General features: G+C 43.1%; 1 protein-coding gene across 2 annotated transcripts; it reads left to right on the top strand.

The window, feature by feature from the left end:
- The first annotated feature begins 1,118 nt into the window (after window positions 1-1,118).
- ANXA8L1 (annexin A8 like 1) lies at window positions 1,119-22,428 on the top strand. 2 transcript variants are annotated; one of them, XM_052677539.1, is made up of 13 exons: window positions 1,119-1,182; window positions 9,162-9,208; window positions 12,954-13,047; window positions 13,300-13,394; window positions 14,852-14,965; window positions 16,098-16,188; window positions 16,772-16,851; window positions 17,463-17,522; window positions 18,023-18,116; window positions 19,261-19,356; window positions 19,577-19,635; window positions 19,988-20,110; window positions 21,400-22,428. In XM_052677539.1, exons 1-13 carry the CDS (start codon window positions 1,167-1,169, stop codon window positions 21,454-21,456), a joined length of 1,026 nt encoding a protein of 341 aa, XP_052533499.1. In that variant the 5' UTR covers window positions 1,119-1,166; the 3' UTR covers window positions 21,457-22,428. The 2 variants fall into 2 exon arrangements, with proteins under 2 accessions (XP_052533499.1, XP_052533500.1); XM_052677540.1 differs by lacking the exon at window positions 1,119-1,182 and adding an exon at window positions 8,777-9,054 and having other exon boundaries at window positions 21,400-22,427.
- Window positions 22,429-22,896: the final 468 nt, after the last annotated feature.

Consider the following 22,896-nt stretch of genomic DNA (forward strand, 5'->3'; position numbering starts at 1 on the left):
ACGCATAGATAAATACTTCATTAAAGATCTACAGATAAACTCATCTGTGCCTCTAACACCAAGTTCACCAAAGTTTGCTCTGCTCATGCCAGCCCATCACTGCCATATAGCATCTGAGTGGCACTTTATCCATGCTGGTGTCCCTCTGTGTCCTGCTGAGCCTCAAGAACATGATTCTTGGGTACAAACCTGCAGGAGCTGTACTCGTGACCCTGACCACTCAGCAGTACTTTTTCCTCTGATGGGAAAAGGGTTTGATTTACAGCCTGTGTCTTCTCAGAGGGAACAGAAGAACAGAGCTTTCAAGAGACCCATGTGTAATAAACACATTTCAACAGACTGCCAAACAGAGCCACCCTTTGCTTAAAGACAATGGCTCTCACACTGTGCAGGTAAAATACTAAGTGCACTCAAGTGTTTTCTAGCTGGCCTTTTTTCAGTGCAAAGGAAGACATTTTGAGCTGGAAACAAGAGTCCTAAGTTTCCCCTATGTCATCAAAGGCATATTTGACTAACCAAAACCAATGAGAAAATGTGGTGAGCATCTGTGGCAGCTCACCCTCTTTAAGAACACAACTACGACTGCTTTTGTCTCTATTTCCTTGTACATCAGAAGTAGCTTAGGTAAAAGTGAACCTGCTGAGAGGCAGTGATTAGTCCTGGTCAGCTACAGAGATCTTTTAATATTCCTTACTCAATTTCTGCTCCACCTCTGTAAGAAGTATTGGGATCTATGGCACTAAGGGGATGCTTACAAACCATTCTCATCATGATGGCAGACTGAGGTCTATTGTGTGTCATCAGGTACCACCTTCTCCAGGAATGCATACAGACTGTCTGGGACACTCTGAATGCCAGTCCATCCATCAGGACAACCACAGGGAGTAAGGTCTGTCTCAGCCCATCTAGTAGGTGCCTTCCCTCTTCTAGGGAGAAACAGAAGCCCTGCAGGCTCTGGAGCTTCCCAGCTTTCTGTCTATTTTTGCTAGCTCTAATGGTTTCTGCATCCCTGAAGTGACTCAGAGGTCGAAATAGGAAACAGCTCATTTTCCTTCCTAGCACGCAAAGGAGCAAGAGCAAATCTGACTCCAGCCCATCTGGTCCCAGCATCATTGCAGGAAGAGCAGGCGGGATGTGAACTGAATGGCCTCAGGCAGTGACTCTGGATGGTCAATCTGAAGGGTGAGCTTTCTACACTTCCATGAATCCTATCATTCTTTTTTATCTGAGTCATGTACATGCTGGGTACCTGTGGGGTACAGCCATGTACATGCACTTCAACTGCAGGAAGCAAGTGTAAAAACAGTCTGTCAGTGTGCTTGCAGCCAAAGTGCATGGTGTGTCTCTGCCTGGATCTGGCCCCAGAAACTCTTTTTCCAATTGTCTTTCTGAGTGCTGCAGAAGGAAGACAAGCTATGAAGAAGCTCTTGCCCCTTGTAAGTTTTCTGCTGCCAAGCCAGCATGCTAATGGCAAATGTCAGCCCTGGGAACCTGTTGGCTTGTTATTGCAGGGCTGCTTGTGGGCCCCAAGATGCTCCATTCCTGTCCGCCTTTCAGAGAGGAGGAAGAGGAAGGCAGCTGAACATCTCTGGAGGCCACGTTCTGAGCAGAGCCATTCCAAGCCTCAAGATGGAGAAAGGACCACAAGAAATTCAGGCCTTGCTGTACCCATGCCACCACAGCTTTTTGTCCCTGCAAGTCCCATTGAAGCCCCTAGCTGGCCCAACACCTCCCCTGCCCCTCTGCTGAGGGCTGCTCCTTCCCCTGCCTCCTGCTCCACACAGGAGCTCCTGCCAACTGCACCAGGCCAGACAATGGGCCACATTTCTTGGCAGTGCTGGGGGAGATATGCCATGTCCAGGCTGCTGCTGGAAGGCAGGACCCCACAGCCCACATCCACAGTGAATTAGCCTTCCTGGGCATCCTCAGAGCATGGCTTTTGAAGAAAAACAATGTGCGTTCAGCTGGTTTTCCTGTGGAAGTCCTGGTTAAACCAGCAGCTCCTGAACAGCTTCCTGCACCACCCATAAAATGAAGGTGCTCACTTTGCACCTGACCTGCCAGGAAGAAACTCCCAGGCTGTAAAACTGGTGGCCACATCATTCTCTGGTCCTACTCACCCTCAACCGGCACTGGGTGCCCTGAGCCATCCTAGCTGCCATGAGTGGGCATGAAGCATGGAGCAGCCTGCTGCTGGAAGGACATGTGCATCCTGGTAGTCTGGATCATGCACACAGCATGAGAGAGACAACATACTCAAATGAGAGTTGTAAAAGTCTCATGGGATAATAATTTCCATTTGTTTCCTGATTACTATTGACCTGTGATGCAATGCAGGATTCTTGCCTGTATAGGAATTGCTCAAGCTTTCTGCTGACATTCCAGAAGCTATGACCAGAGCTGAACATGGCTGATCTGTCCAAAACAATTCTCCGGATATCTCACAGTTTGTGCAGCAGTGCAGTGCTTTCCCCAGTGCCCAGCAATGAAGAAGATGACAGTCTAAGCCTAAGAGCCAATAGCATCTACTTTTACACAGCTTTCACCAAACTAGATCTCTGCAATAAGAGTGGTCTGATGGCTGAGTTCCACTGAACTTCAGTTCTTAGACCTGGAAGGGTTCAGCATCTCTAGGGCATTCCATAGCAGGACTGCAGCTAGGTGACTGCTGCCTGGAAATGCCACTGCTCAGTGCTGTTTCCGCTGTAGGCTGAGACATGGAGATAAATAGTGGCAGACCTCAGGGCTGCCTCCTTTCCACCCTCTGGTATTCACAGGCCTGTGCAGCAGCTGGTCCTTCCTCAGCTCCTTCCTGAACCCTTGCCATGTTTAGTCTCCCTTTCCTGGCCATTTTCTTTGCCTTTCTCAGCCATGCTTTTGGCTTTTGCTGCCCCCATGCAAAGCCAGGCTGGTCAAGCAGCAGCACATGAGACTGCGCTGTGTTTTCTGCATTACACTTTTTGTACAGGCACAACCATTGGTGTTCTGTGACCTGGTTACTCTATCACTGTCAAAGAGATGAAAATCAACCCTGAAGCATGTGCTGAGTAAAATCTTCCAGACAGGAGAGTACTATCAGTCTACTTCTATTCTTGCATCTAACTGAGCTGGTCTATGAGCTAATGACAATTCCATGTCTGAAACATCCAGCCCTCATTTATCACATTTGTGACAAAAACTAGTGCTGAAAATAGCTCAAGGATTGGGCACAAAGTATTCTGTTGGGGCACAAATGGATACTTCTCACCATGTCACAGCAGAGATGCTGTGGTGCTCTGCATCTCAGGTAAACTTGTCTCGATTTCTTGATCTCTCCATGACCCCAGTCATATGTGCTCTGGTTTGACTCCACAGCCTCCAATCACCTCAGTATTACAGAGGGGCTGGTCTTATTCTACCAACTCCACACTAAGGATGTCCCACCCTATCTGACGAAGATCTGCAAAGAAACAATAGAACATTTGGAAGATGTTCAACTGGCACAGTTAGGCTATGGCCCTCATCTTGAGGAGAGCTGGCTGTTTTAGCAGCTCCATTGCTATTTTTAGTGCCCTTGAAAGAAAAACCTTCTCTATTATAAACTTATTTGCCCTGTGTTTGGTTCTTGTTACAACAAACACAATTTGTGCAATATGTTGTTTTTCCCTTAGAAAGCAACAGCCTTTGCGTAAGCACACAATAAAATGCAAAAATAAACAATCCCCAGCTGAAAAGATTTCCAGTTGTGCATTTTTCATTGGGTCCCAGAAACTAGTGCCTGGGTGAGGGGGAGGATGGGCAAGTGTCCAAGCTGAGAACTTCCTCAGCAACCTTCCTAAACATTAGCACAGGCAATCACATTTATCAAAGTTTGGATCATGCCAGTGGGCACAAGAAAGGAAGAGGAAAGCAATACTTTCTGTTTCCCTGTTTCTTCTTTGTCAAGATTTTGAGACACAAATGCCATTGCTACTTCCATGAAGATACTGGAATGTACACAAACAGAAGTCTGAGTACCAATCAGAATGTCACCAGTGTAACATGGCCATGCTGACTTCAGTGATGTCACCACAATTATGCCACAGAGGGAGGGGGACCAAAGTAACCAAGAAGCCATGGATCCAGCTTGACACTCACTGGAGAGCTCCCACTGGTTTTAAAGGGGACAGAGACACATAGATAAACAACTGCACCTGATGGAAAAGTTCTTTCTGGTGTATTAGTGCTCATTTCATTTGAAGACAATGCCATGGCAATACAGTGCCCTATAATCTGAGCTCTTTAAACCATGGATGGCTTTTTGACTCTGAAGCAAGTCAACAGAGCCTACAGTGTGGCATCAGGCAGTCACCCTCAGGCTTCTTGTTCTACATCCTTCTCCATCACGGGGCCAATTCAAGCAGTAGAACTGTCTTTAACTGTGTACAGATACCTGCACTTGTTCTGACATAGACTAAACAACAAAAAATGCCCATAGATGTGGCTAAAAATATTTCATGCACAGGCATCCAAAGGTTTCTTGAATGCTGCCTCACACCCGCTGCTGGCATTTGAACTGCTGGCATCAGCCATGTCCCCATCAGACCCCACTGAGCTGCTGTTGCTTACTTTGACACGGAGGGTGCTTTCTTTGTTAGCCTTTGGGGTTAAACAAGAGCAACAGTTGCCTGCTTTGTGTGGGGAGCGGTTGTTAGGGCGACTGGGAAGAATTCCTTGGCGCCAGCACAAGAAAGCACAAGAAAGGAATGAGCAGAGAAATGTTCAGCCGGAGTCAGAACTGAGCCGAGGGTTTGTGCTCTGCTCTGTTTGTGTCTGTGCCTCACCCCGTCCCACCCACAGCCGAGGGGCCCCGTGCAGCACAGGTGAAATCAGCACACCCTGTGCAAGCATCTGCATGGCTCCCTGCAGCCCGGTGACACTGGCGGTCCCCTCTGGCCCCAGGGCTCATCTCCTGAGTTATGGAGCTGCCAAGAGGAATCAGGCCCCAAGATTTCACTCTGTTGCTGTTTGAACATCCCTCAAAACACATTCGCACAGATTCTGTCTTACGGTACTTGGCACAAAGCTGTTTGCAGTAATAAAGGAAACTTGGAAAATGAGCTGAGCTAGTGATTTTCAAATGGAAAAAAATCTATTTTGGGATCATTTTCACTTTGAAAGATGGTTCAAAGGCACAAGAGGAAAGGGCAGGGCGAGCAGTGAGCTGCCAGGTATGCAAGTGCAATTTTTTTAGGCTTCAGTGATTTTATTTTTGCGCTGCATGTCTCCATGTAAAAACTATTGCCTTCATCAATTCATTTTCCCCAGCACATACCTCTTTCATAAAGAGACAGTAAATTTTGTTTGGTTTAGCCTGCTGGTGTATTTACACAGCCTTGCCATAAAGTGGTCCAATTTCAGGTGATGGTGACTTGATTAGCTGGTGTTAGAGCATTTGCTCTTAAAAACTCTGATGGGAGTCAGCTGCTGGTGTCTATGTAAGTAGCAATAACGTGGGTGAGTGGGTGGGGAGGAAAAGAGAAGGAAGAGGAGTGGTAGAAGCAAAAGGTAGTGTTTGTGTTATGGAGTTGTTTGCATATTTGCTTCAAGTCTGTAGGGGGGAGACTGGTGACAGTTTGTGCAGTGAGGGAGTGTAAGCTGTCTGCAAACATAGCAGCTGCTGGGGCAAGAAACAGCTGTGAGAGGGGAGAAGGTAGAGCAGAATGTTGTCAGGAATGGGTCAGAGCCAAAAGCAAGGAGGTAAAGTAAAGTCTGGTTCTGGAAAGCATAGTGCTGGGTGAGACAGCTTAGTGTTGTAATAAAAGAAAAAGCTGCATTTTTCTGAAGTGTATCCTTATCGGAGTTGTGTAAAACTATGCAGTGTTATTTATGGAATGAATTAGAGAAAATTATTAATCTTTTTCTGTTGCAACAGGATACTTCTCTCCTGTTTGTTCTGAGGGGTGTGCTTTAATTTCCTCAAATTCACGTAGTCATATTTCATGATTTGTCAGACTATTGGTTTGTATCAAATATCTTTGTGCTTAGTCTGTTGTTTCCCCAGTGACTGAACTCCTCACTTAAAAATAAACTGACATACAAACTTTGGGGTGAAAATACCCCAACTCTTTTTCTCTTACTGGTTTAAAAAAAAAAAGAAAAAAAAAAAGAAAAAAAAACCTCCTGTACCAGTCAAAAGCTGTAGGATAAGTAAAACTGCTGAAGAGTTTTATTTTGCATAAGCTGTGATGTTCCAATGCAGTCAGCTCCTGGCCTGAAACTTTCCAGGCATAACGCCAGACTTTGCTAATATGCTAATGGGAGAGCTTCTACATTTGAGAAGTCTTTAGCTGCCCTCTATCTAAACTAGTGCATCCTTTAAATTTCTCTTCCTGGCTTAGAATGAGCAGTTGGAGCTTAATGGGTGGCAAAGGCTTCTTGAAGTAATGCCAGTAATGTGCCTTTTGGAGGCTCCCAGTGTTTGATTTTTCTGTGCCTGAAATCTTTTCTTGTTTTGAACAAGATTAAAAAATTATGAGCAGGATTTTTCTCCTAACTTTTCTTACACTGGTAGAGTATATAGCAAAGGCAGCTACGACATCCCTGATTTAAGCATGGAAAGTCTCAAGGGCAGAGTCAGTAGAAGCCAAGTATGCAGCAGCTTCTTCTTCGTATCTAGTTGAAAATTGTTTTGGACCAAGTGGCCTAAAAACACACAAACCAAACCTGGTTACAGTGCAAGCGCTGTTGAAGAAGGCTTCTGACCAGTCTTGCTGGCTGACTCGGGCTAACTCAGCCAGGCACACCAGCAAGAGCAGGGGCCCTCTGAAAGGGTGTTTGGGGCTGAGGTTTGAGAAAGCTTCATTGTGGAGACACTTCAGGGATGTCTATGCCCACAATGTAATTGACTCACTGCTATCTGCAAGTTAACACTCTTGCAGATAACTGAATTATTATTCTGTGGGGATACCACAGTACTCCACACTGCAAGCAAACAGGATCACTGAGTCACGTTAACCACCTTAATGTGCTGTTAGACAGAGTTTCTATTGATAATCTTGACAGTGGAGTTGGAGCTCACTTTACCTAATGTGCAGAAATGACTTGTGTGCATGTGTGAGATGGTGAGGCTTAGAAGAACCTGTGTATTGTCTTCCAAATCTGTCTGATGTTTCTTTCCTAAGGATAATCACTGCACTAGGTGAGGCTGTTCTGCTGCTTCGATGCTTGTTTCTTGTAATAGCAAAGTGTTGAAACTACAAAAAAGCTTAGCAGAGCATCTGTGTTGAGAGCCATAATACAGAGCAAAGGTGTGTCTGATAACTTGAGCTGTTTTAAACAATCTGTTTAGAGCAGTGCTTGGAAAGGGATTCCTCATGGTTCAGATTCTCCAGACCTTACCTCACTCATCCATACTGATTTCTTGAAGTCTGGCAATTGCTTCTCTGCATTAAATTCTAATTCTCCTGTTAACATTCCCTCAGTGTCCATTTGTAGCTTTTTTTAGTTTGTGCTGGCAGAAGTGTCTGCTTGGAGTTTCTCCCATTTTCTGTCTGGTTTGGTCTCTGATCCCTCTGTGACTACAGCTCTTTGCTCTAATTCTGATTTTCTGTCTAGACAGGTTTCTTTGTACTTGGAGTCCTCAAGAAAACCTGACCTCTATGGCAGGCTGACCTAATTAAATCCCAACACAGGGAAAAGGCCTGTGCAAGGAGCTGGGCGCAGCCTTTTTGCTGGGATACAGCAAAAGCAAATCCACCCTGCTCTCACAACCCTCCTCCCAGAAAGAGGGAAGATGAAGCGCTTGTAAGCCCTCCTTGCTGTACACTGTTGATCACTTTGCCTCTGAAACCGAGACCGTGCAGATACTGGTTGTGTACTTCAGTACCAAGGGTGATGCCTTCTCCATAGCTGCCCTCCCCATGCGATGGTTGGGTTTGAGCAGGGAGTAGCTGCCAGAGCTTATTCCAGTGGGAACAACCAGGGCAGCTTCCCAGGCCAGGGGTGACCCAGCTGGGTTCAGTGAAATAATGGTGTGGGAAGGGAGGGAGGGAAGGCTGTAGTTTGATGTTTACCCACGGTCCCATGTGGGCCTGTACATGTGAAAGGGGACCAAGTTCTTTTGTAGCAAGGGTTGAGATATGGCTGGTGGGAATGTGTCCATCAGGTCAGTTTTCCATTTAAAAACAAATAAATAAATTCTGGCACCATGGGTTCTGACAAAAGTCTAGACAGGAAAATATTGCCACAGCCATAAGATATTTCAGCTGATTTCACAAAAACACTTCTCCATATTAAAGTATTAAGAACGGAAACAGGAAAAGGAAAAAAAAAAAATCAAACTTCTCCAAGCCTTAATGTGTAATAACAACAAGTGCAAGCCTTGTAACCTTGTTGAGGCTGCTGAAAGCAGTTAGCCTTAAACATGTTTGTTCTGCGTTAGCCCAGAAATGCTTTCTTAGTCATGCTTTGCAAGTCCTAGTGTGTGACAGGGACAGACCTCTCTAGTCAATGTACGGTCTGCTACTCAACTGAGCTTTACTGCAAGTTGTAGGATATGTTTATGTGTTTGGGTTTTTTGCCTTTTTTCTAGACTTTTTTTGATTAAAGTAATCTAGGAGAAGGTTTAAGTTTTGAGAGTCCTGGTTTGCTGTGGTCCAGGTTGGTAGAAATAGAGTCCAGAATAATGTGAGAGCGACTTATTCCATTGCAGCAGAACCTGCTGGGTCTCAGTGGAGTGTAATGCCGAGAAATTACCTGGCTGTAATTTGTATGTTGTATCAGTGCCAGAGGCTAAAGTGTTGGCAGGGAAGGGTGTGGGGGGAAAGCGGTGGAAGTATTACAATGAGCTTTAGTCAGCTGAGGTTGAACATAGGGCTCCTCACAGAGAAAGCGTGGTTTATTAGGCAACATGATCTCTCCCTGTGAGATCATACATCAAAACAGGTTGAGCCATGTCTGCGGGCGTTACCCCATGGAATTTGTAGATAGGGACAGGTCATACCTGCCAGTTCCAGGCACAGAGGCCAGTTATATTCTGCAGCTTCCAGAGGGAATAAGCCTCGTGAGGAGCACAGTTATTCTAATTTTCTTGTGGTAAGTCTACTGAAAAGAACTTATCTTTCTTCCTCTTCTCCACCCCTTTTCAAATCTCAGTTTCCCTAACAGCAAGGTGTGATGTGTGTGGTTTCCTTCATCAACAGGCACAGCTATCACTGCTGAGATCACAATGGCATGGTGGAAGGCCTGGGTAAGTAAAGAAAGTAAAGTAAGACACCTTGGTTTCTTTGGCATTATAATAAGGTAACTTATCAGCTGCGCTAGGCAGTGTGTGGGAATGAAGTCTTTCCCCTTAATAATCAATCCAAACCTGTTTATTGGTTTTCTGATTATAAAATACCTTTTAGCACTTCCAAAACCATGGCTAATGAAGGTGCTAACATGCTTCTGCCTTTAAGAAGACCGGGCTCCCTCTGCCTTGGAACGGAGTGGTGCACGGACGAATGGAGTGGCTGTGTAGCTTTGTGTTATGGGAATATGGCACTGGGGATTGGAGCAGCTGAAGTCTGCATTAAGTTTGAATGCTGTGAGTTCCTTGTCCTCTTCTTCACCTCTGCAATTGTTTCAGGGCACTGGCTTATCCCTGTTTGGTCCCCAGTTGCTTTGGTAGGCTGTGGTCATGGAGGGAGATGTGGTCTGCCAAGCCACTGTGTCTTTGGTGGCTTTTGAATGTTGGTGCAACAGTGTGGATTTGGACACCCTGTAAGTCTGCTAGGAGCCTGAAATAGCATGTTTGTTCTTTTCCAAACTCTTGTGGCTCTGGGAGGTGTGTGGTAGATTGGGGATGCTCGTGAGTGCCCTGAAGCAGCATCTCACGCAGCTGAGGCCAAGAGGCAGTGCTAGGGTGAAGTGCCAGCTCTGCAGCCATCAAGGAAGCTCTCATGTTAGCTTCTGTGGGAGGCTGGGTTTCCCTGGGGTTTAACTCCAGATATCTAGAGCTGAGACCTGGAAGAGAGCTACTGAAGAGTGACATGTGATGGGGTGCAGCCTGTACACAGGGCTCTGGCGGGCTTCTCTCCCCCCCTGGGGCATTGCAGTCCTGGTGCTGATGGCATCCAAGCATCCTTTGCCGGTGAGGCTGGCAGGAGACCTGTGCCAGGGAGTGCAGGGAGCCATCATCCTACAAAGGAGAAATCATGGATATGACCACTTCTCAGGCTTTTATAGTTTTGTAGTTGAGAAGTGTGGGAGCCAGAGGGGGGAAAAACACCTAAAGGGCATGGAACACCAAGCTCATTCCAAACTATTTCCCAAGGCTTCAGGTAGAAAGCTCTCCCAACCTCAGGCGTTGGAGATTTTTGGTTTCTTTGTGTGGTTGTTTTTTTTAACACTAAACTAGTTTTCCTTCCTGGTGATCTACCTCTGCCTCCCTGTTTCATTTTGGAAGTTATTTTAGTAAAACAGATTATTTTTTTAAAGCTTGGAAAAGCTCTCTTACTTCAGTTTTTCCCTTTCTGCTTGCTTGTGCCCCCCATTTCCCTCAGGCTGAAAATCATTTGAATATATATTGAGAAAAGGAGGAGAGCCATTGAGAGCTCTAGAAGTCTCTTATCTGTGATGTTGTGGGTAGAGAGATGAGGAGAAGAGGAGATGGCAATGGAAAGGTGATTGAAATTGTTTTTGTTCTTAAAATCCTTCATTAAAAAAAAAAAAAAAAAAAAAAAAAACAAAAAAACAAACAATTCAAAAGCAAATGGAAAACTCAGAAGTTTACTGAAAAACAGTAATCCCAATTATCATCCACATTTCAGGTTTTTGATAAACTGCTTTTCAAAGCATCAGATGTAGGGTACATATATTACATCGCTTTTGCGCCAGTTATTCATCTATGACTGGCACAAATGCTTTGAGTAGTTTCAGTTAGATAATTATAACATCAATCCTTCTGGAAAACAAGACCAAACTGAACAGGGTTTCTCTGGAAACCAATTGTGATCGTACCTGTGATTAAACACAGCAGATCAGCCTATGAGTGAGTTATGAGTAAGCTACTTTGAGCCAGCATTGGCTGTAATGTTCCTTAGAATTAATACCAAAAAAGGACCATTGTTGATTTGTTTCCACTGCCTCCAAATGAAAGTTGAGCTTTATACAGCTTCTCGCCCTGAGTCACCAGGCACAGATCCAGAGAATTCTTGATGTGGACCCTAGAGAGGACTGTGCAGCTTTTTCTGAGCAAAATCAGACAGATGAGCATAACTTGCTTTCCAGGGAGATCTGCTGGTATTGGCTGATTTCACAGAGAAGCTGAAAAGCTAGCAGAAAAAGCTTGCACTGGTCTTGCTAGCTCCATCAACCCACCTATTCTGAGCTTATGATAAATGTTTGGGGATGGCTTTTTTGCAGTGACAGCTTCACAGCTTGTGACAGCCTTAAGATTGTTGTTCAGTAACTGGTGAAACACAGAGCTGCATCTGGTTAGTAGTTTCCTGTTGATGCTGTCTCTTCCTTAGTGGTTCTCCCTGCCAGGAGCAGGGTGTGGTGGCACAGGAGGTGACCCTGGGCTGCCTGAAAAGCAAACTTCAGCAAATTGAAAGGTTCTTTCAGATCTTGCTCTTTGCTGAACATACTGTTTCTCCCAAAGCTCATCATGAAAACACCTACTAGCTATATCTACCAGTAAAGCATTGGAGATAAGGACTCTTGAGTTGGCTTGTGAGAGCCATCCTGAGTGCCTATGCAGTGCAGTGTGACTGTCTTTAACTATGGCACGACAGTGTACATCGCAGTTGCTGGCTCAGGAGCACCTGTTAGGAATCTTCCAGAGTCAGGAATACAGGTGCTCAGAAAAATCTCCACAACCTTTTCTACTTGGCAAGGACTGCTTGAAGGTTTACTCTAGAAAAGATTTGAACATCCTGGAAAGGCTCTAGGAGGAGAAGGGAAAAACATTTATCGTGTAGGGAACAGGAGCAGGATGGGTTTGCAGCAGAGCAGGAGGTTGCTAGGTGGTGCTTGGAGTGTTACACAAGTAAGATGGGACAACTCTTGCAATTACTTCTGGTCTGTAAGCTTTGTTCTGAAGGTGCTTCTTACCTGTCTGTAAGAGTGTCCCTATAGGAAAATTCATCAAGTCATCCTGGTATAATTAGTTCAATATTAATCATAACCATACAAGTCCATCTATGAGAACACTGTAGTTTCCTGGGCAGCTTCCACTGCTGAGGAAGAGAGAACTGTGTCCATTGCTGGAGTAAAGTGGTAATGACTTATGACTAACCATCCGCATACCTCCCTGTTGACAGAGGTTGGTGGAGGTGTCAATATATTCAAGCTCATTCCTTTGATTAATGGCTTTAAAGTGAAGCTCTTAATCCTGAGTTCTGCTTTATGACCACACTTATTTCTGGAATAAGTCTCACTGTGTCTTTTTGCCCCAGGAAATTGTTTAGGAGTCTGTCTGGAGGGATCCTATGCAGTTGGTTCTCAGCTTGGAGAGGACTGTTTTTGTGATTGCACTTCTCCAGTTGGATTTTTTTCCTTCAAAGCAACCTCTTAATCCAATCGCCTCCAGTAGAGGTGCTTTCTGATGCAAAACAAGCTGTATTTGAGTGAAGGAGCTGCAGAAAAAAGCTGCTGCCTATAAAAGTGGTTTCTGAAAACACATGTATTCCACTAAGCCCAAAAGGCAATGCTTTAAACCAGTGTACTGAAGCACTGGAAAACATAGTTTGTGATAGCACTGTGGCAGACAGTATGCATGCTCTGAAGCAGTATAAAAGGGCTTGAATAGGAAAGTCCAGGATACTCTGCTTTTCTGCCAGACTAACTGCAGCTAATGATGATTGCAACAGCACTTGACCTTGTTTTTCCTGCCAGGAGCCAGAGGCTGATACAGGCAGGTGGAGGCAAGAAACTTGAGTGTACAATCTGAAATACCTTCTCTTCAGGTGCTGAAAAGCAGCAACAAGTGCAGTATTTTTCTTATTTTTCAGAGTGAAGAGGAGGGCAAGCCTGTGATAGGGGTTTATTCAAACTTTGACCCTGCACCTGATGCTCAAACTCTCTACAAAGCTATGAAAGGCCTTGGTGAGTTGACTCCAGTCACATGTGTAAATTCTATGTTGTGTTTATGATTCCTCAGATGAATGCCATTCCTTAAGAGAACTGCAGACAGATGTGGAAAATTCAAAATTAATTAAAAAAATATTTACAAGACATATTTGAAATTTCACATCATGAAGGCAATAAACAAGGGAAGGCTCTGTGATTACTTGAATTGAGATTATTATTATTATTATTGTGTGCACTGTGTTTATGACTTATTGTTGCTCTCCATAGGGACTGATGAACAAGCTATAATTGAAGTCCTAACCAAGAGGAGCAACAAGCAGCGGCAAGAGATTGCCAAATCCTTCAAAGCACAGTTTGGAAAGGTGCTTCCAAAACAAAGCTGTATTCAGTCACTGTTTCACTGTGTGTGGGATGTAGTAAATGAGTGTACAGTTCATCTTGCAGGCATGGTGTAAACAACGTACAGATCTTTTTCAAATAGGATAATGTTTAATATAAGGCCTGAGGTGAACAAGTGAAATTTATTTTTGGTGGGATAAACCATTTTCCCCCCAAAGATTCTGATCTTCTCATGAAAGATATTTTGAATGGAATATTCTTTGGGGTGAAAAGAAAAAAACAAACTATTTTGACTTATATTGTAAATTCTTTTGGTTTTGAACTCATAACAAAAATTTATACTTTTTTAAATTGCATTTTGAGTAGAATGTGGGGTTGGTTTGGGGCTCTTTTAAATGATGAAGGAAGTTCAATTTAAATACTTATTTCATTACGTTTATTTGAAAGTTCTAAAAATGAAAACATACTGCAATTATTGACACCCCTGTTTTTGTGTGGCTGTCTTTCCATCTTTGATAAAATATTTGTGGAGGAAAATTTTTGTGTTGCAAACTCTTCCCACTATGGAGCCAATTGTGTGAGTTGCATCTGAAGGAGTGGGGGAAGGGAATGTTTTTGGAAAGGACAATTTAGGCTATTGGGTCAGTATAGAAATGGAAATCACCAGTGACCTTGTTGCAAAAGGAACTGCCTTGCAGTGATATAAGAGAAGGAAGTAAACATGTACGGGGTTGAGTACAGGACAAGGAATAGAATGCTTGTCTCCTATGTACCCTTTAAAGCAGAATAAGTCAACCTATATTATAACGGCAGGAAGATTTGAAGCCTGTCCTTAAACGGGCTGTGTGCTAGACTCTATAGAAGCCATGGGTGCATGCGCAGGCTTTGGATATTGCCTATGTCGTCCTCAGTTCAAGGCCTTCAGTTGCCTCTTCTGCTCCCTGCCTAAAACAGGTTAGAGGAAGTTCTTTCTTTCCTCCTCTGATGCTGAATTAATTATATCTGGAAGAAGTTAGAGCAGTGGAGTAGCAAGAAATGTGATTCATATCAGCTGTGAATTATATCAGGAAACACTTCTTTCCCCACTCAGGAAAGGGTTGTTAAGCACTGGAATAGGCTCCCCAGGGAGGTAGTTTAGTAACCATGCCTGGATGTGTTTAAAAACCATTTGGATGTGGTGCTCAGGGATATGATTTAGTGGAGGGTTGTTAGAGTTAGGCTAGTATGGTTAGGTTGTGGTTGGACTCAATGGTCTTTAAGATCTTTTCCAACCCAAGCGATTCTATGATTCTATTCTATGTGGATGGACCTAGGCAAAATTCATTTTGTAGTTGGGTGTCCTTTCCAGCCTCAAGATTTCTTCTCAAACTATAAACATTGATGTCATTCAGCTTCACGGATGTAGGTCATGGGGATGGAAACAGCACTAGGCAGTAGAGATCTTTTGAGGCTCATAATGTGATTCTTGTCTGTTCAACAGGATCTGATTGACAGCCTGAGATCTGAACTGAGTGGTGATTTTGAGAGGCTCATTGTAGCTCTCATGTACCCCCCATACAAATATGAAGCCAAGGAGCTGTATGATGCCATGAAGGTAAGACAATTGCATTCTGATACTTTGGTAGTGTAAATCAAGTACTAACCTCCTGTAACTGTGTTTATTAATGCAAATGATAGTAACTAGACCAGTAGGTGATTAAGTTCATTATCAACAGTACCCTTTGAGAAATACTTTGTTGTACTATCAGTGTACATTCAAAATACTGCTGAGCTATTTTGGGATCACAGAATCACAGAATTGTAGGGGTTGGAAGGGACCTCCAGAGATCATCGAGTCCAACCCCCCTGCCAAAGCAGGTTCCCTACAGCAGGTCGCACAGGTAGGCATCCAGGCAGGTCTTGAACATCTCCAGAGAAGGAGACTCCACCACCTCCCTGGGCAGCCTGTTCCAGTGCTCCGTCACCTCACTGTAAAGAAGTTCTTGCTCATGTTTGTGCAGAACTTCCTATGCTGCAGTTTCCAGCCGTTTCCCCTTGTCCTGTCTCCACTCACCACTGAAAACAGTCTGGCCTCGCCATTCTGCCCCCCACACCTTAGATATTTATAGACCTGGATCAGGTCCCCTCTCAGTCTTCTTTTCTCAAGGCGGATGCATGCGAGTTTCTGAGCGTATATGTTTCAGAGTGGGTAAGACAGCAGAAGAGCCAAATTCTCCTTTGGCAACAGATGAATATCCATAGATGAGATTCCAGCTAAACATCTCCTACTTTCTGCAGTGTGATTCTTGTGAACAGACTCGGTGACCTGGGGGCCTAAGCTACTGCCGTGATACCCCCCTCTGAGGAGATAAAACTTTAAGAAATCAAATAAATTGATTTCTTCAAAGAAAATGAGATTTCTTGGGATCTTGCCCATTGGCACAGTATCTTTTAGTGATATAAGGATAGACTCAGCAGACAAACACTGGTATACCCACATCCCTCTAATATGGATCATTATTAAAGGTCCAGATCCATAAATGTGCTACAGAAGGACGAGGTTACATGAAATCATCCTTCACAAACTGATGTAAATGGTTCTGCATCCAAGCCAAATATGCTTTGTCTCCAACTTTCATGCCGGCAGTTTCTAACAGCTCAGCACACAGTGTGACATTTTGCTGCCATCAGACTCCTCATTTGACCATCTTTCTCTACCTTTTTCTCCTCTGTGTTTTCCACTAAAGGGTGTGGGAACAAGTGAAGATGTTATCATAGAGATCCTGGCATCACGAACAAAGGCGCAGATCAAAGAGATTATCAAGGCATACAAAGAAGGTAAAGTGCTTGAGGCTCTGATTTATGTGGTCAGAGCAATGTGCTGCCTGATTGCAGCAGCAGGGATGCTACCAGTTAGCAATGTCAGCAGGAAAACGGGATTTTAAGAGCAAGAAGGTACAACCTGACTGCCTTCAGCTTGCCAAACAGAATGTGGCTAAGCTGAGTGAATCTGAAACTCCCTTTCTTTCAGTCAGAGGAATAGGATGGCAAATCACAATTATTTATTATTTTTTTTTTTTTTGTGGGGCCAAGCCCAATGTTGTTAGGATGCAAATAAAACTAAGCTATCCTCTAGTGTTTGTTTTTTTTTCTCTCTCTCAGATGGGCTGTAGGTGGAAATCTATCAAATGCTAGTAACTCTTAACTGATGCTAGGCATATACTTTATGAGTTTACGCCTTTGTTACTGGAGGCAATGGTGTACAGTGCTGGGAATGCCTGTCTGGGTGTTGCTAAGGGTATATGCTGATCTCAGTCTGCATTTTCCACCAGCAACTTTCTTGACTAGTGTGAGGCTGTTGTAGATACTTATGTAACATTCAAATAACCACTTCCATTGTCTTTCTCTTTTCCTTGCGTAGAATACGGTTCTGATCTGGAACAAGACATAGCATCGGAAACAAGTGGCTACTTCAAACAGATTCTAGTTTGCCTTCTTCAGGTGATGTTATAAAAAAGGATGTTCACACTTTTCTCTGCCTTCTTGGAGAACATATGCAATAGAGTGGACAATGCAGTCACAACCATCACAAACTATGGGGACATACTGTCACTTGGACTGGTTCTCTGTGTTTTCAGCTTCAGTGTGACTGAGGCAGGGAGCTCTTCCTTAGCAGCAAAGGTTAAGAACTGAGAACAGTCAGCTCTGCTGCAAAGAAACACTTCACTTTTACAAATGCATTAAGTCACTATAATTTAAAGTGACTTCAGATATCTATACATAAAAAAAGCAACTACAGAAAAACAGTTCTCTTTGCAATTCATCACTATTCCTCAATACTGAGAGCATATTTAGATGCATTCATCCTATTGAATTTTCTAAGTTTTCCTACCCAGCATCAGAATAACTTAGAAATACTAAGTAAAACCAAGTTGCTTATTTTTTAGTCAAGAGTCATATCATATTCAGTCAATCATATTGACTGAAATATTAACAAATAAGTGCTCTGTGAAAATAGCTGAGGAAAAAATAATCTGTCTAGTATTTAATCTATCTTCATTGCATGGAAGATAACTACTTGCTCTCATGAATTACCTGCTTTCTTCCCGTAGGGTGAGAGGGACAATGCCTCTCTCTATGTGGATACAGCATTGGCTCGCCAGGATGCAGAGGTACACTCAAATGCCCATCATCAGTGATATGCTTGCATCTCACCTCTCCTGAATCTCAGAGGTGACAGAGTTCCGATTAGCATGGGGTTGGAGCAGTAGTATCTGGGAAGAGGGATTGTCCTGAAAAAGCAGCAGCTTTGGTTTCTTCAGATTTGCCTGAGCCTTTCTGACCCTAAGAGGAGAGATGAAAAATGGTCTCAGGCTCAGTTACTTTTGATATGTGGAAACATGGGCATTGTGGAGTGGGATGCTGAAGGGCAGGGAAGAAATTTCAGTAGCATTGTTGGCTGCTCTAATTGCTGCAGGAAGGATGGAGACAGCAACTGCCTTCGCTAGAAGGCACAGCCAAGAGTCTACAGTCGACTACTCCAGGAGAATCCAGATCATATAATATTTTAGGTTACTTCAAGCTGCGTTACCAAAGCAATATCTTAAGTCAAACTCTATTCCTTTACCAGCTGCATGCACAGAAAAAGTAATGATAGTGTGTTAAATCACAGGCTCTCTTTTCTGCTGGGGAGAAGATAAAGGGCACTGATGAGATACAGTTCATCACCATTCTGTGCAAGAGGAGTGCTACACACTTGCTGAAAGGTATGAAGCAGGCCATGCTGCCGAGCTTATAAAACAGAAAAAAATTCTTGCCAAAAACAAGAGGCAGAGCTATAGATGTCAAAACCTAGGTAGTCAGAAATAATCACTTTAATCTGTCCACAAATCCTTGGCTAATCAGTGCCTAAAGGCTGCCAGCAGCTTCTGTGAGGGCTTATGAAAACTTAGTGCCCCTGATATTCAGATTGCTTGTATAGGAGTCCTGATACAGTAGCAATGGCTAGATGATAAAGTTATTTTTATAAGCCCAAGGAGAGAGTCCCTTTCTGACCAGGTAGGAACATGCTCTCATGATTCCTTGGACTTGAGTTCCTCTGGGGATTAAAAAAAGTCAATGATAAGGCCTGTTATTGTACAGTGCTGTAGCAGTGCTGTAGAGCCACAGGGTGCTTCTTGCAGCTCTCTCCTGGATTCTTCTGAGACCATCAGATGCTACTTAGGAGGAAATTTACCAACCCAGCTCCAGCTAAGGGGGATCTCAGCTCTGCACTGCCTCAAGAAGAAGAGACTTGGTCTCATCATCTCAAGACTTCTGAGTCAGTCCAAGGCTTTGACTTGTATTTTGTTATGTATGCTGAACCTAAGCACTTCAACTACTGTTTAAATTTATTAGAGCTCAATTGATAAATTCATCTGTTGATGCCTGAGCATTCTCAAGCTGAAGTCTTCTGAGACAGTCTTCTAGCCCCTGGAGGCCAGCTCCCTCTTGTGTTTTCAAACAATTTCCCAACAGCTCTGAAAACAAGGAGGTGTCTTCTGGTCTTTGACTGTGCTTGCCTTTAAGAACTGATTTGCAACAGTTGCCAACCTTTGAGGCCTACTCAATCATCAAGGGAATGAATTTAATTTCCTTCTGGGCTTGTCTAATGTGACAAAAACTGGTTCAAATGTCCATTTCAGAGGGATTTCTGATTTCATAGAACCATAGAATTGATTAGGTTGGGAAAGTCCTTAAAGATCATTGAGTCCAATCACAACCTAACCATACTACCCTAATAACCCTCTGCTAAATCATGTTCCTGAGCACAATATCATATCACCACACAAGCAATACCTCTGAATATTGGACATAAAATGTCTGAGCAGTTGTTTGGTGGAAATTCAAAGTCCTTTGTGTTTTAAACAGTGTTTGAAGAATACCAGAAACTTGCTGGTAAAAGCATAGAGGACAGTATCAAGAGTGAAACTAAAGGCTCACTAGAGGATGCTATGCTGGCTATTGGTAAGTGCCCTCTTTCCCTTTCTTTAGTCCAAGTTTGTTGTCTTTCCTCCTGCAGCACTGACAATATTAGATGGATATACTTTATAAAGCTTTCTAGTGGGAAATAAAGGGTCCTTAGCTCATTTCCTAGGGGCAGGCTGAATGAATGGAAATGGTGTTGAATCTGCTGCTTTGGACTACAATTACCATTGATTCTTACCGAGCCTTTTTATGTGACTAGTGAGATGCACAAGGAACATCCGTCAGTACTTTGCAGAGAGGCTGTACCATGCTTTAAAGGTAAGACTTTTTATTGCAACAAACTTTTTTTTCTGTCATAGCAGACTCAATTGCAACTTGGCTCCTGCCAATGACACTTAGAAGAGCCAGTGCCGTGGGGAAGTCCAACAAATTTAAGAGATTTTCTTTGCAATGATAGCAGAATTCCTTCATGTATCTTGGGTGGAAAAGTACACTTCAAGCTTGAGATACGAAGGAAATCAATCTTTTCTGGCTTAGGAGTTTGTGAAGATCCCAGTCTCACCTTCGTAACATGGAAAAAAAAATTGTGGATAAAGCCTCAGAACAGTCTGCAAGAGCTTATCCCTGGAATGCTTACTAACACTGCAGACTGCTGTATCTTTTATTCCAGGGGGCTGGCACTGATGACGGGACCCTCGTAAGGGTGATTGTTTCTCGAAATGAAGTTGACTTAAATCTTATCAAGGATGAATTCAAGCGAATTGCAGGACAGCCTCTCTCCAGCATGATTGTGGTGAGCAACATCTTGATATGATGGTTCTTAGTCATTGTGTGCATTCCTAACCCGCCCAATACTATGGGATGCTTCCATGATAGTTTTTTCAGTAAAAAAATATTTCTATGAAGTTCACAGATCTTCTTCATTAGGTTTGTTAGAAATTATCTTATTTATACATATATTATATATATATATATATATATATATATATGAAAATTGAGTCAGACTGTGTGCTCTGTGGGTAAGTTGGGCAAAACCAAACCCAAGAGGAGATTGTTCTAGGCCTTTTATGTGCATTATATTGTCTCCTAGATGAATCCTAAATTCATCTTCCTCTTTGTACCTTTCCCATGCTGCTATGCCATTTTTGCCTCTCTGCTGTCCTTAACTATCTTAAGCTAGTGTGATACAAGTCAAAGCAGTTGTGATTTTTTTATTTTTTTGGTTTTATTGTTTGCTATTACATGCAGACCTGGTCCATGTTGTGGTAAGATAAGTTTATAAACTAAACTCTGTTAGAGCTTACTGTCTTCTGGAGTTTGGTTCTTAGTGAATGACCCTTCCCTGGTGAAAAACCATGTTTTCTATTAGGGCTGAAATGTTGGGTTTTATCATTTGCTGGATAAGCACTCTGGGGCATTTCTTTCCCCTAGTGCAAATGGCACAAGAGCCCTATCCTTATCAGTCCCTATGGGAAGTCTCATTCTATAATGAAGATCCTTTCCTCTAATTGACACTGTCAGTGTCTGTCACGTTGATTAATGATCAGTTTTCAAGGGTCTGCATGGGAGACTCATTCCTCCTGAGAAGCTGAAATGGCTTTACACCTGTCATCACAAAATATTCAAAGGGAGAAAAATTTTTACCTCAGGACGTGCTCTGCAGTACATTAGACCAAAGTGACCATATCTGTGGCTTTCTTAAAAATGTCCTTTCTCAGGGCTAACTGCCTTTTCCCTTTCTGTAAGGGAGAGAACAATACATGAATACCCTGAACACAAGTCTTGGTATCTCTCCTGATCTGTGGAATGGAACCCTCATCAACTGATCACCAGGATTCCAAATAAAATACTTCATAAATGTTTTGGCTTTTTTTTTTTTTTTTTTTTTTCAGGCAAAAGCTACAGACTTCATTTCTCTGTTCACTTCTGATGGTTTCAGCTGTCTGAAAGTCTGTTTTTTCTTTCCACAGTATTTTTCTTGTTGGGGGCATATTCCATCCACTGATAAAGGCAGCAGTCAGCTTGAACAGGGGGGCTTTCATACCTACTTTTTTTTTTTTTTTTTTTTTTTTCTCCTGCCAGGATGACACCAGTGGTGATTACAAGACAGCCTTGCTGAATCTCTGTGGCAGTGACTGACAAGATCGAGGAAGAAGATACTGAAATGGATACAAAGAGGAAATTACGTTTTCAGGCACCTCTTCATTTACATGTAGAAAATCTTTGCATTGATACAAGTCGGAGAAAATGAACAAACTGAAGATATCCAAAGCTCCCCGAGGGCATGGTTGCTCAGTACACATTAAAATCCGTTCACTTTGCTATCGGTTTTAGAAACTCTTCCAATTATGTTTGGTTTTTCTTCAGCTTCTATTTCAATTTGTGCAGCTTCCCTTTTCTTTTAAAATGTTGTGAAGGGAAGAAGTTTCTGATCTTTTAAGTGCTTGTTCCTGGCATTTATCCTGGTTTCTCACTGAACTAAAATGTGTTGTTCCAGTCTGAATAGCAAGGAAGATTTCCTCACTTAGTCTTTGGAGTATGAGGACCAGATGCACAAGTAAATGACCCTAGGGGCATCCTGCTCCAGGTGCTTTGTCCTGGACTCCTTCACCTGTCAAATCTGATGCACACATTCAACACAAGATGAGGTTTAAGCAACCTTTAGGTCAGATACCAACCATAAGCTGATGGACATGTTCCTTAAAGTACCACCCAGACATCCTGAGGCATAGCAGATTCAAGGCTTTCAAGTAGCACCTATGTGACTTGCTACACTTGGTCTTGTGTTTCTTTTATCCGCTTTCCACGTCCTGCCTGAACAAGCAGCTCTGGCACAGGGACAGATTTCTTTAGTGAACCCCCCGACTCTGCTTTGTGTGATGCTGCTCTGGTGTCTGTCCAGGGCTGGCCATAAAGAAGCTGGGCTGAGGAAAATTTTGTTATGAGTAATAAGGTGGTGTTTAGAGGGATAGCTTTTTATTTTAAATGGGGATTATGCATATCTTTGTGGTTGGGGGAGAAAAAAGTATTTTTGGTAAATACGTTGTCTTGGCTAGAACAAAAATGACTTCTAATAAATAGTTTTAAGCAAAGTACAAAACTTCTTCACAGTGTAATTTTCAGTGGCCTGGTTGCTGATTACATGTTCTTTCTGCTAAAGTCTCTTTCCTCCCTTCAGAAATGTCTTATGCAAATGCATATCGTACGCTGAAAAGGGAAAAGTTTTTCTTCTTGAAAAAATGTTCACTCAGGCTGAGTCATAAACATCCTGGTTGCTACTGGTGAGTAAGTAGGTTTTTGGTTGTTTTTCCAGATGTTGAGGAAAGAGAAAACTGCCTTCAATGAGTATCTCTGAACTTCCTGGTAGTTACATAGTGCAGGGTTTTTTTTTTCCCCTCAGTGCAGTTAACTATGCTGCTGTTATTCACTGATGCTCCTGATTGATTGTAAGTGCTAGGACTACAATCTTGTATTGCCTAACCTCTCCTGGAATATTTTTAATCCTCGGGCCACTTTGTAGGAGAAGGGCACAGTTCATACAGATTTAGGGCAAGCTCTGCTAGCACTTGGGCCCTGACT

The sequence above is a fragment of the Tympanuchus pallidicinctus genome, unplaced genomic scaffold (assembly GCF_026119805.1).
Source record: "Tympanuchus pallidicinctus isolate F22 unplaced genomic scaffold, pur_lepc_1.0 scaffold16, whole genome shotgun sequence".
NCBI lineage: Eukaryota > Metazoa > Chordata > Aves > Galliformes > Phasianidae > Tympanuchus > Tympanuchus pallidicinctus.